The 14,465-nt window shown below is 35.9% G+C and overlaps 1 protein-coding gene across 1 annotated transcript in view; it reads right to left on the bottom strand.

Moving 5' to 3' along the window:
* Wdr36 (WD repeat domain 36) overlaps positions 1-14,465 on the bottom strand; it is a 37,749-nt gene that overhangs the window by 22,200 nt on the left and 1,084 nt on the right. Inside the window, exons 2-10 of the mRNA XM_070036032.1 lie at positions 13,047-13,074; positions 12,073-12,173; positions 11,124-11,241; positions 9,479-9,611; positions 7,459-7,513; positions 6,003-6,135; positions 5,629-5,804; positions 4,933-5,053; positions 4,437-4,502 (exon numbers count right to left, since the gene is read on the bottom strand). Coding sequence (XP_069892133.1) covers positions 4,437-4,502; positions 4,933-5,053; positions 5,629-5,804; positions 6,003-6,135; positions 7,459-7,513; positions 9,479-9,611; positions 11,124-11,241; positions 12,073-12,173; positions 13,047-13,074 — 931 coding nt within the window. The remainder of the gene's footprint in view (positions 1-4,436; positions 4,503-4,932; positions 5,054-5,628; positions 5,805-6,002; positions 6,136-7,458; positions 7,514-9,478; positions 9,612-11,123; positions 11,242-12,072; positions 12,174-13,046; positions 13,075-14,465) is intronic.

Here is a 14,465-nt window from a genome sequence, read left to right as displayed (position 1 = left end):
TGACTTAAACCAACTTAACAGACCCATATCAAACATCGAAAAAAAAAACAGCAGTAAGAGACTCCCCATCTAAGAAAAGTCCCAGACCGGATGGATTTACAGCGGAATTCTACAAGTCCTTCAAAGCAGAGCTCACATCAATACTTCTCCAACTCTTCAATGAAATTGAAAGAAAAAGTTCACTACCAAACTCTTTCTATCATAACCCTCATCCCCAAACCAGGCAGGGACTCATCAAAGAAAGGGAACTGTAGACCCATTTCTTTGATGAACATCGCTGCAAAACTTCTCAACAATATTTTGGCCAATTGACTTGAACAACTCCTGAAAAAAATTACACACCACGATCAAACAGGATTCATTGTAGGGATGCAAAGATGGTTCAATATACACAAATCAATTAATATAATTCATCACATCAATAAGAGCAAGGATTATCTCACATGGTTATCTCAATAGATGCAGAAAAAGCATTTGACAAGATCCAACACCCCTTTATGATGAAGGCTCTGGGAAAACTAGGAATCCATGGAAAATTCCTCAATACAATAAAGGCTGTATGACAAACCTACAGCCAGCATTATACTTAATGGCAAAAAACTAAAGCCATTTTCTCTAAACTCAGGAACAAGACAAGGATGTCCATTCTCTCCACTTGCTTACAGCAATAAGACAAGATGCAAACATAAAGGGGATAGAAATAGGGAAAGATGAAGTAAAAACTCTCCCTCTTTGCAGATGACATGACCTTGTATTTTAAAAATCCCAGGGACTCCACTCCCAAATTACTTGAGCTGATCAGAAACTTTGGCAAAATAGCAGGGTATAAAATTAACCCTCAAAAATCAATGGCTTTTCCATATGCCAACAATAGAGCACTGTTGAAATCAGAAAAGCAACCCCTTTTGTAACAGCCCCACAAAAAAATAAAATACCTAGGAGTTAACTTAAATAAAGAGGTGAAGGACCTATATGATGAAAACTTTGAAAACCTGAAAAAGGAAATCAAAGCAGAAGTTAGGAAGTGGAAAAACCTCCCATGGTCCTGACTGGAAGGATCAACATGGTAAAAATGGCAATACTGCCAAAGGTATCTACAAATTCAATGAGATACCTATCAATATTCCAACCTCATTCTTCAAGGAAAGAGAAGAGAAGTAATCCAAAAATTCATATGGAACAATAAAAGACCCTGAATAGCAAAAACAATCCTTAACAGAAAGAACAGTACGGAAGGAATATCAATACCAAAGTTCAAACTCTACTACAAAGCCATAGTAATAAAAACAGCTTGGTACTAGCACAGAGCAGACCCGAGGACCAATGGAATAGAACCCAGAAATGAACCCATAGACCTTTAGTCCACCTAATCTTTGATAAGGAAGCTAAAAAAATAGAATGGAAGAAAGACAGCCTTTTCAGTAAATGCTGCTGGCAAAATTAGTTAATCACCTGCAGAAAACTAAAGCTAGATCCTTATATATCACCCTGTGCCAGAATCAACTCCAAATGGATCAAAGACATCGAAGTCAAAACAGACACCCTGAAAACATTACAGGAAGGAATAGGAGAAACCCTAGGTCTCCTTGGCACAGGCCAAAAATTTCTTAATTTAATTTTATTTGTGAACATACTGTACAGAGGAGTTACAATTACATGGGCAGGATAATGCGTACATTTCTTACCAAGCATTGCAGCCTCCTCCTTTGTTTACCCTTCACATCCCTTCCCAGCCTCCCCCTCCCCCCTCCCCCCAATCCTTCCCCCCCCCCCCCCCCCCCCCGCACTGACGTTGTAAAGCTCGTTTTGGACGTGACAACTTGTACTTCTCATTGTTGCAACAGGTCCACCTGTATCCTTAAACAACTGGTTTTTCAAAAATTTCTTAATAAGACACAGAAACACAACAAATCAAAGAAAGGTTGGACAAATAGGATTTCATGAAACTGCAGAGCTTCTGCATGTCAAAGGACATAGCTAGCAAGATTAATAGAAAGCCCACAGATTGGGAGAAGATCTTCACTAGCCATACAACGGACAAGGGTCTCATATCTAAATTATTCTTGGAACTCAAAAAAATAAATTCCCCAACAACAAATCTTCAAAGAAACAACTGCCTGATTAATAAGTGGGCTAAAGACTTAAGACAGAGACTTCTCTGAAGAGGAAATAAGAATGGTTAATAGACACATGAAGAAATGCTCAACTTCTCTGGCCATAAAAGAAATGCAAATCCAAACAACATTGAGATTCCATCTCACCCCAGTTAGAATGGCTATAATCAAGACCTCTAATAACAACAGATGCTGGAAGGGATGTAGCCAGAAGGGAACCCTACTGCATTGTTGGTGGGTGTGTAATCTTGTTTAACCACTTTGGAAAGCACTATGGAGGTTCCTCAAAAGACTCCACATAGAGCTTCCCTATGACCTAGCAATCCCAGTTTTGGGCATTTACCCAAATGATCACAAACAAGGCCATAAGGCTACCAGCACAACTATGTTCATTTCAGCATTATTTACCATAGCTAAGATATGGAACCAACCCAGATGCCTCTAAGTAGATGAATGGATCAAGAAGATAGATAGATAGATAGATAGATAGATAGATAGATAGATAGATAGCAGAATTTTATGCCTCCATCAGAAAGAATGACATTGCCCATTTGTTAGGAAATGGAAAGACTCGGAAAAAATTATATTAAGTGAAGTAAGCCAGGCCCCAAGAAACAGAGGTCCCATGGTTTCCCTTATTTGCAATAACTAGTACATGTATAGGACAAGTAGAAAAGGTCAAAAGCTATGTACATATGACCATATAAGATGATGTTAAGAAACAGAGGTCCCATGGTTTCCCTTATTTGCAGTAACTAGTACATGTATAAGACAAGTAGAAAAGGTCGAAAGCTATGTACATATGACCATATAAGATGATGTTAAGTGAAATGAACCCCAAGATCGGGACACAAATATTTTTTTTTGTTTCTTGATATTGTTTCTAACATATTTATAATGTACCATATGTGATTTTTTTTTTTTGTTTCTTTGTATGTTCCTCCCCTACTGTATAACCTGTTTTCACTGTATTTGATGTTAGTATCCTGTATCTTGTATATATACTTCTCTAATTCAGGGAGGGGAAGGGAAAAAACAAAATGCTTAAATAGGGATACAGGTTGACCCATTCTAACAATGAGATGTACAAGACACTATGTTGAAAACGAACTTTACAACTTCAGTGGTGGGGAGGGGTTGAGGGGAAGGGGGTTACAGAGGGTACGTTGTGGAGGTGGGAGGGAAGGGATGGTAGGAGAAAAACAGAGGAGGCAACAATGTACTTATTACCTTGCTCATGTAACTGTAACCCCTCTGTACAGTATTTTTACAATTAAAAAAAAAAAAAGGAAGCCCTGAGTTAAGACTCTAGTATTTCCATAAGGAAAAAGAAACAAAAACATAAAAGACAATGTGAGGACAGAACACAATCCTAGACAAGAGTCTTAAAGATATTAAATCTAAGCTGGGCATTGGTGGCTCATGCCACTAAGGAGCTTGAATTCTGAGGATTATAGTTCGAAGCCAGTCTGGGCAAGGAAGTCCATGAGAATCTTATCCCCAATTAATTACCAGAAAACTGGAAGTATGGCTCAAAGTAGCAGACCACTAGCTCTAAGTGAAAAAGCTCAGGGACAATGGCTAGGCCCTGAATTCAAGCCCCACGAACAATACAAAAAAAGAAAAAAGGGTATTACATCTTTCTAGTTCCAAAAGAAATTAGTTTAATACTAGTAACAATGATGTTAAAATTCATCTTGAAGCATGTAATTGTAAAAATAGCTAGAATATTTGCTTAAGAAGATGAGTAATTACTAATAAAATTTTAAAACATTTTTGTTTAACACAACTACTAAAAGCTTGGAAACCACAGGAAGAGAAGAAAATAAGCAAAACAAGATGAGACATTGGCTTACTTTCATTCTTTTGCTAAGTTTGCTTCCACATTAAAAATTCTGCCATTTACCGAACAGCAGCAATATATTTGTATTACTCAATATATCTGCATTTTAAATAACCTTATCATTATTACAGAAACTCTGATTCTAGCATTTAATAGTACCTACTCTATATAGTTAAAAAAAAAAAAAAGAGGTTGCATTGATAACAATTCCTCCTGGTCCTGGATAGAATCCTGAAATGTTTCTTATTTGGCTGGCAGCTGATTTTCTATGTTAATAATGCCAAATGAGTTGGGTGGTGGTGGCTCATACCTAGAATCCTCAGGAGGCTGAGACCTGTGGACCTTGGTTCAAACCAGTCTGAGTAGACAAATTCTCAAGACTCATCTCTAATTAACTGGCAAAAAGCCAGAACTGGAGATACAGTTCAAATGCTACAGCTATAAGCAGAAAAAGCAGAGTGAGAACATAAATAACTTACCATGTCCCAAGCTCTTGTTGAATTTTTCATGTACTGTGGAAAATGACTGAAGCGTTCCATCCTGACCTATTGATATAGACAATTCCTAATCAAGCTTTATCAAAACAATGGGTCATGTTAATCAGATTTTACAAAATGGTATTCTTTGAAAAGCTTGTTACAATTATAGACACTTTTTTTTTGGGGGGGGGGAGGGTGGGTGGGGCCTGAACTCTGGGCCTGGGCGCTGTCCCTCAGTTCTTTAGCTCAAGGCTAGCATTCTACCACTTGAGCCACAGTGCCACTTCTGGCTTTTTTTCTTTTTGCTTATGTGGTGCTAAGGAATCGAACCCAGGGCCTCATGCATGCAAGGCAAGCGCTCCACAGCTAGGCCACCCTCCCAGCCCACAGACACGTTTAAAGATGTATTTCAATCTAGAAATGCTTCAAGCTTAGCGAGTATTAAGGTTTCAACTTTTAATACTACGTGAAATAATGACAGAAAGCAGAAACTCACTTGCACTGAGAATGTGTTGTCCATTTTGTCCATAATATCTAATACTGGTAAGAGGAGCACTATGTCCCATTCTGACTCTCAGTAACCGTCCTTCACCTGAAGGACCATCAAATATCCATATCTGTCAAGAAATAAAATGGTTTAAAGTTCTTGCTCTGTGTGCTGTTTCTGCTTTGCAAGTCACTTTCTAAGTAAATCAATGGCATTGGGTAGTACTTGTCAGGACTCTGATGAGCAGTGAATAAGGGAGAAATATAACTCTGTCACTTCACTTCAATCATGTCATTAGCTGTTTTTTGTTTCATGAGACCAGTCTCTTCCCATATTTTGTCTTCTAAGCTGGTACATTAAAGTACACTTAGAAAAACACAAAGGGTAAGTCAGATGAACCAGAAGATAATAATGATTCACTCACAGACACAGTGGTACATATCTGTAATACCAACTTGTAAGGAGGTAGACATATTGTACAAGGCCAGTCTAAACAAAAATGTGACAGACCTTATCTCAAAAAACAAGCTGGGTATAGTGGGACACATACAAGCTACTCAGGAGGTAAAGGTAGGAAGACATGATGCAAGTCCATCCTTAGGTAAAAGTGCAAGACCCTATTAGGAAGAATGCATGTTTAGCAGGGCTTAAGAGGCCCAGAGCCCAAAGCTCACCACTGCCAAACAACAATAATAAGTGTCATACCCTGAGAGCATTGTCAGCACCATTTGTAACAAGAAGTGGCTCTCTATGAAGAAACGTTAGTCCCGCAATTGCTGTAGAGTGTGCATTTCTCATTTGATTGATTAATTTTTTGTCTTCCAGATCCCAGAGTCCAATATGGCCACATGGGCTTCCAGCTGCCATTACTGGATGACCATCTGTTATTAAAATAAAATATATTTTAAAAAAAGCACACCCCTCTAACAGTTAAGCAATTATACAATACTTTTCCCCCTATTTCTTTGCCTCATTCTACTTTAGTATTTCATTAATTTCTATTAAATTAACAAGAAAACAATCTTTAAAAAAGTAAAATATTTAAATTTTAACTCATGAGTGAATAAGTGAAAAGTTACCTGTGCGAAAAGAAATTGAAGTAATGGGTCCCCAGTCTTGACAAAACTTCATTAATGTTTCATCAAACTTAATGTTGTGAATGATTACCTGACCAGACATAAGTCCAACAGCAACAACATCCACAGCTGGTGCCTGAAAATTAAATTACCCAACCTTTTATTTTCCTAAATAAGCTATAAAAATCAATAGTGCAATGTGGCAAAACTCCTTGCAATGATTATCCTAGGACACTTTAACTACTGTTTAATGTGGGAATATTTAAGAATGACTTTAAAATTACATCCCAGCTTCAATTCTTATCACCATCTCCCAAAACCCAAAACCAAAGCTGACTTGCTATGAAAATAGCCACATAGACAAGCTTATGTGTGAAACCACTGTAGATCACTGACCAGAGAAATAGAAAAAAGACAACTCCTGGAAAACAGAAAGGCTTGATATAAGCATGGCAGGGTAAGCTGAGAGTATTGCTACAAAAAAGGTGGAAAATTATTCACCAAGAAAAATATGACCAATGGGCTGGGAAGGTGGCTCAGTGGTAGAGCGCTTGCCTTGCATGCCTGAGGCCCTGGGTTCGATTCCTCAGCACCACATAAGCAAAAAGAAAAAAGCCGGAAGTGGCGCTGTGGCTCAAGTGGTAGAGCACTAGCCTTGAGCTGAAGAGCTGAGGGACAGCTCCCAGGCCCAGAGTTCAGGCCCCACGACTGGACCCCCAAAAAAAAAAAAAAGAAAAGAAAAATATGACCAAAAGTTCCAACACTAACACTATAGTTACAATGGGCTAACATATAGGCTTCATTTAAGTTTCTCTATTTTAGACAGAGAAATGCTCAAATGAAATCAAGCTAAATCTTTCATTAATAGGCCATCAAGTTTATAGAAGGTAAAAATACTAAAACAAATAGAGATTAAATAGATACTAAGTGCTGTAGTGAGAGGGGATGAGGAAATATGAACTGGGCAGTTACAGTAAGGGATATTTAGTTATATATGACACCAATAGACACAGCAGATTATTTGCAGACATACATTCAATCTGAACACATGTGGCTGACTCATAAAAACAAAAAGTCATTAGATATTTCTGAGTCTACCACTGAATAAATACTAGGATTGTGACATATATTATTTCAAACTGCAAATCTCAGTATCTTAACAAATTTCTCCATTTGACCCACAATCCCCCTTGGTGACCCACAGTTTCTCTTCTGCATGCTTAAAACATGGTTAGCAATCAAGGTTCCACAGCAAACCTAAGTTTATTTCTCAGCAAATTTACAGGTAAAATCATTATCATTGATTATACTCCTAAAACATATTTTCTTGGGATAACAGTTATAAAGATAAATTAAGCTAAATACTATTTTTTCCCTTAGGTCTAAAAATGGGGTTGATCCCTGAAACTAAGAGATTCTACTCCTAACCATGCTTGATCTTTAACAGAAAAATACTAACCTGCTGAAGAGCTGTCACTCCAACTTTCCATCCTGGAAATGTATATAGAAGCTTACTACAAGAAGAAAAATTTGATAGGTATTATTTTAGGAGGAAAACAAAATTAACTGTATGTTAAAAAGTGAAATAACAAGTGCTTCAACACTCATCACTATAAGAACACATTTATTTAATATTCAAAATAATCACATTATTCAAATAGCAGTGAACACTATCACCATTCCCAGAAAGAGACTAAGGAAACTGACGTAAGCTAAGGTCAGAGTTCAGTATTAGATCCGATAGATTCTAGACTACTAAGTGCTATGTCATGCCTCTTTAAAAAATAAAATGTTCAAGTAAAATAAAAAAATATATGAATAAAAGCCATTTCATTTATATTACAACAACAAAATCTTAGAATACAGGTAAATTTCAATTTTCACAGCAATAAATTTCTAGAGACATCATATTTTAACAAGAAGTATGTGCAAATCACATGAACAAATTTATGACAATGATGTTGCTTTCAGTTTCAGAATGAAACAATGAATAAGTCCAGAGTAGAGATATAAAATCATTACAATAACCATCTGTAAGTATTAAATCATATTAAATTGTGCAAATGGCCATAGACTACTCAACAAATTTTTAATGGATACAGACAGCATAGCAAAGAACATAAATATTAAATAAAGAACCAAAGAGCTGGGCAAGAGTGGCTCATGCCAAGTAATCCTGGCTTTTGGGAAGCATTGTGGGAGGATCATGGTTCTAAGCCAATTCAAAAACAAAGGTTGGAAAGATCCCTTCTCAACTATAACTGACAGAGATGTGTCAGTGTCAAACTATTGGAGGGTAGCAGTTCTTGGACAGAAGTGTAGAAAAGTCCATGACTATTTCCATGGAGGAAATATAGGACTCATGTGTCAGTGATCCTAGCAACAATGAGAAGCTAGAAAAGGTAGTTGAGGCTCAGGGATTGCCATAGTAGGAAGTATGACCCTATTTTAAAAAGTAAACAGTAAATCACAGATCTGAAGGCACTGCTTTCCAGGGCTGGCTTTGCACTAGGATCTTCAGATATCAGCCTTCTGTATAGGAGTAAAGGTGTGAACTACTTGTGCCTAGCTGACTCATACATTTAATATATATTCTTGTTAAAATACTGTACAGAGGGGTTACAGTTACATGACTAGGGTAATGAGTATATTTCCTATGGAACATTTTACCTCCTCCTTCTGTTTTTCCCCTTCTATCCCTTCCCTTCCCTCCCTAGTCTAGTAAGCTTGAGGCCCAGGGATCCAAATCCAAGTGCTAACTAAAACAAACAAATAAAAACAACAAAAGAACCTTAAGGGCAAAGATAGTGTTCTGATTGAGCCTAACAAGTACATAGCCAAAGGTGCCTGTTTAATTCAACTAAACTACTAAGTCAAAACTCCACACTAGGATAAACATGAAATCCTTATGAGGCTTTACAAAGGTTGGTTGTTGTTTGCTTTAAAAAAAAAATACTATCCAAAGAAGCTTGAGTTGCCCAACTTCTCTCTTCAAGTGCAAATAGTGATAGAGGAATTCAAAATCATTTATGTACCCTTCCAACTATTTCAGCAATATTATAGTAGATATTCATCATGTTGGTTGCAATTAAAATTTTCTTTTCTTGAAGACCATTGTAAATGCTAGTACAAATCAACAGTGATTTACTTTACCTCTTTCCTTTTTGATTTAACAAAAACTAGAAGCTGTCTAATCATAATCTCTTAGTATTACTTTATTGGTGCCTTTTCTATAGCTATGTTTTCTTTGTAATAACTAGGGCACTGGAGCTGCCTATCATGTACCAGGTCAGCATGCCAGCTTTCACATACGTGATAACCTATGTAGCAACTTCAAAAGCAGTCATCTTTATGGACAGCCCTCCAAGTAAACATGTAAGAGCGAAGAGAAATGAGACTTAAACTGCTTTAGTAGGTAGTAGTATAAGGTTAAGGTCAGAGCTACCTATGCTATGTTATTTTTTAAATGAAGTACTCACTTAGACTTTACATTCCATAATTGCAGGCTTCCTTGTTCACTGCCCAAAAGTAGTTTATTCAGGTAGGTACTTGGATGCAAAATTGTAGAAATTTTAAAAACTGATTTATCAAAGGTAAGTTGCAGGTATTCTTCTACAAAAGTAAAAAATCATAAAAATTATTTTCTATCAAATAGCTTAAGCATGTTTCATATACTCATATTTATCACTTAAAAGTAAGTTTATCACATCAAAGATTTACATTCAAATATAAATAAAAGACATATACTAACCTACAAATATCCTGTATAATATAAAGTGAGTGTAATGGTTAACTTGTAAAGGTCATTTGGACAGTCAAAAATGATCTAATAGTTCTAATATAAATACTAATTCAAATTTTGCTGCCAAATTAATTGTTAGAAAAAGATTAAAAATGATCCTAGGGACCAATATTAGTATTTTAAAATTTGGTCAAGAGAGTGAACACTCCACATGAAGAACAAAACATTTGGAAAGTACTGTGAGCCACTAAGAAGATATGAAAACCAAGAACACTGCTTCTCACACATTACAACAAGGATTTCCAATAAAGGAGAGGAAAGAAATTCATAAACCTGTGATTTGTAGAATACATAGAAAGTGGGCTGCAAGAGCACAAAATTCTTTGTAACTTTGTTTTACTTAAAATTCCTATGCTCAATTTTTTTTTTTACTTTTATTTGAACAGGATTAAATTTTTTTCCACTAAATTCACCAATACTTGGTATCAAGACACAGTGGGTAAGCACAGATACAGCTAAAAAATGTACAAACTTTACTTTTTGTATGCTAAGGGATTCTTGCTCTTTATTTGTGACCAGTAGTTTTCCTTAAATTACTAAAAAGACCTTATGGTCTTTATAGCAGTGGTTCAATACACTGCTCCTACAAGCTATGTATCACCTTCATAGGGAAAATGCTTAAAATACTGTTCTCCTACTTGAACAAAGACAAAACAAAGAATATGGGTACTATTTTGAACCAGGATAGAGAAGAAATGCCTAGAAAGGCAATCTCTAGAATATTTACTAAAACTAGACATACCAGACTGATCAGCAGAGAAATGAGATACTATGAGCTAGAAATGTAAACAGATTTAAAAATGTAAACACGTCAGCAAACAAGAGATTTAATTCATTAAGGACTTCCTGTCATTTATCAAGGAAAGCTGAGTATAATCTGGTATTATATTCCCAACCTTAGACTCTAGTTTCTAGATGACCCTCAGCACTATTGTACAACAGCATAAGTAAAAGACTCCTATCCTTCCAAAACGATGCTACTTTTCTTCAGATTACAAGTTTTCTATTTCTTCTATCCTACCCTGATGTGAAATATATCAAAATGCATTCCAAGAAAAAACAATGTAATGAGTCCTTACTGTTAGGAAACCTATAATGGAAATGTATTAGCTGTGATAAACACATTAAAGAAGTCTTATGTAGTTAACAAAAAAATTAAACTTGCGAATCTGCTTCTTATTTAGAACTTTTCCTTATATATGCTAAATTCTTAATTTCTTTGATTACTTAAATGTGAAACTTCTAGCACAGAATGGGTAATTGTTCATTTTAACCATATATTAATTATGCCAAGATAATGCAAATAAAATGGCTATTCTTACCTTCTGAATATATGTGCCAAATAATAAGAACACTGTCCGTATCAACAGAAATAATGTGGTCACCAAAGGGCTGCAAAAGTTGGATTTCTGCCTTATGACCCTTAAAGGTATGTACTATCTACAATGTCAAAATGTAAAAGAATTTCATTAGTATTCTTCACATAACAGGATTCATATTATCCCAAAAGCTTGCTAATTATGAAAATGCTCATGTTAACAACTGTGAACTTTTGAGTGAGATTAAATGAACAAATAGCAAGAAACCACCCCTGTTAATCCACTCCTTCAGTCAGTTCAAGAGTAGAATAAAAGCATGCAAAAGGAACTCCAGGGCTCAAACTCCCCTCGAGGCTAAGAAGCATGCACACACATCTAGATCCCTTATGCCATTCAACCAGTGAACTTCCTACACTGTAGAGAAATGGTATGCTCTAGAAGGTTTCAAATTCTATCATCAGCTGGCTTCCACCTGAAAGGGGGAAGGGAATACACATAGGATACTTCTTCCCAATACCTTTTTGCTTGGACATAAAGACATACTTCCTTACAGTCGTCAGTCTGTCCAAACTATATCCCCTTCTCAATGGCTTACTTCCTATCAGTTCTAATAACACTCACTATTTCTTTAGTTCTTTCCTCCCAGGGAAGATCTGTTTCTCACAGTTGGTAGCTTCTTGGCCTCCTTTTTTCTACTCAGTTCCCCTAACCCTGATCATACTTGTGCATATACAGTTCCTTCATGGTCTCTTCATCAGAACCACATATGGTTTATGTGTGTATATAAATATATGCATTTGTATATACAGAGGTGAAATCAATTTTCTTTCTTTAGAAAATTATTACATTATAAATATATAAATATATATATAATTATACATATAATTATAAATATATAATTAAATTATAAATACATATATAAAATTATTATGATCACATTAGTGATACGAACCTCTTTGTTACGAGCAAATGCAGAGAAAACATTCCCATATGCAGCAAAGACTAGCTTTCCATCAGCTGCCATACAGCAGATATCTTGTGGAACAGAGTTACCTGAGAGAAAATATAAAACAAGGATTTTTTTAAGATCTTGAGACAAATAGAAACCTTAAGTATTAAATTTTCATGGCTATTATAAAATATTTATTTAAACAACAAAAGGTGAGAATCACAATATAAAAATTTGACTCCAATGTTATAAATTTCTAGGATCTATAAACCTAACATAATCCTTAAAAAAAAAAAAGTTGGGCATGGTGATACATGCCTATAATCCTAGTCAGTCAGGAGCAGAGGTAGGACTGCAGTCTGAAGCTAGCCTGGGCAAAGTTAGCAAGACCCTATCTAAAAAATTTTTAAAAGCAGAAGGGCTGAGGTGGTAGAAACAGTAGAACACTTTCCTAGTGAGAGTGAAGCCCTCTCTGGGCAGCAGTGGCTCACATCTGTAATCCTGGCTATTCAGGAGGCTTAGATCTCAGGATCTCTTCTCAAAGATGGGGCAGGAGCTAGTGAGACTTTTATGTCTATTTAGTCAACAAAAAGCTGGAAGTAGAGGTGTGGCTCAAGCACAAGAACATCAGTTTTGATACTTAAAAATTACAGACAATGGCTAGGACCTGAGTTCAAGACCAATACTATTACAAAAACAAATAAAAAATGAAGCCCTGAGTCTTGGGACAATTTTTTGCCATGTTTTTTGACACAGCATAATATATGTATATATATACACACACAAAAAAAAACTGGATTTTTTGGATCCACTATAAGTCTTATGTCAAATTAACTGTAAGTGCAAGCATGTATCATTTTGGTGGTAATAGGGTTTGAATTCAGGGCTCTATCACTTGAATTATGTCTCCAGCTCTCCCAACCTCAAATTTTAAAGACATTAAATATACACAAATTTAGAATGAAGTCCACACTTACTTACTGCAACAAGACTAAGTTTCTGAACCTGTTAAAGAAAAAAAAAAGAAAACTGGTAAATTTTCATTAGCAAAAACAATAACCTAAGACCTGAAGATTGATAAGTCTCGATTCATAAATTTGCTATACTGTTCTTCCTAAAAATGATACTCACTGATCCTCATTTCCACTATTAGAAGTCTTCTATCTTTAATAACTTTACAGGCATGACAATGAAAGGTACAGACAGTTTCTGTAATGGGGCAGAGTTATTTTAGGCTTTGCAGGCCATATAGTCTCTGTTGCAACTGTTTATCTTTGTCACTGTTACAATGGAAGACATATAAAATAAACGGGTGTATTTCAATAAAATTTTATGTGTGGATATTTGATTTTCATATATTTTTCATGACATGTAGTACTGATTTCTTCCCCACTTTTATCACGATAGCAAAATTAAAAAGAGGCGGAGGTGTGGCTCAATAGTAGAGCACCAAATGTGAGCAAGAAAACCCGTGAGAGTGCTAGATTCTAATTTCAAGCCCCAGTACTGGCACAGAAACAAAAAAGCAAAAGTATTCATAACTCCTGCCTTCCCACCATACATAAAAAGAAAAAAAAAAGATAACTAAAATAAAACTAGTGTGCTGGACTGGCTTACATTCTACAATTTGCTTATCTCAATACAATGCTAACTAATCCAGCTATGTGATCTGGGAAATGTTACTTAGCTTCTATGTGTTTCAACTTCCTCATTTGTAAAACAAAGATTTAAATAGGTATATATTTTATATGGCTATGAATTTGTATAAAACAGAATGGAGCCTGTAATCCTAGCTACTTAGGAGGCTGAAACCTGGTGACTGTGGTTCAAAGTCAGTCCAAGTAGGAAATCAATGAGACTCATCATCAATTAACCACAAAAAGCCAGAAGTGGGGCTGTGGCTCAAGGCAGAGTACTGGCTTTGAGTGAAAAAGCTAAGAAACAGTGCTCAGGCTCAGGGTGTAAGCACAGAAAAAGAAAAAAAGATACTCAATATATGCTAGCTGCTATCACCAACCTACATCCTCTCTACAGAGTTTAGTATCTGTGTACAAAAACCGAATCTGTAGAATGTCTGATTGTAGGCAGCAGCTGAACTTTTGCACTAACTCTATCCTCAACTCCCAACTTTTTTTGTTAACAAGCAATTTGGTTTTTACAATCATTCAGGAAAACTTGTACATAATGCTTTCCAGGGGGGAAAAAAGTGCTTGGTTAACATTGGCTAATATCTTCCTCCTCATATTCCTTAAGATATGACTTAAGAAATAGGAGTCTTCCAATGATTGTTAAGATGAAAGGAGAGAAAAAAATCCCTCAAAAGAAGCAATATGGGGTTAAGAGACTGGATTTTTCTACAACTTACTTTCCTAGTTTATACAAGGGTACTCGAAATA

This window comes from Dipodomys merriami, unplaced genomic scaffold (genome assembly GCF_024711535.1).
Source record: "Dipodomys merriami isolate MVZ:Mamm:240054 unplaced genomic scaffold, mDipMer1.0.p SCAF_27, whole genome shotgun sequence".
Lineage (NCBI taxonomy): Eukaryota > Metazoa > Chordata > Mammalia > Rodentia > Heteromyidae > Dipodomys > Dipodomys merriami.
This window is presented reverse-complemented; position numbering and strand designations above follow the sequence as displayed.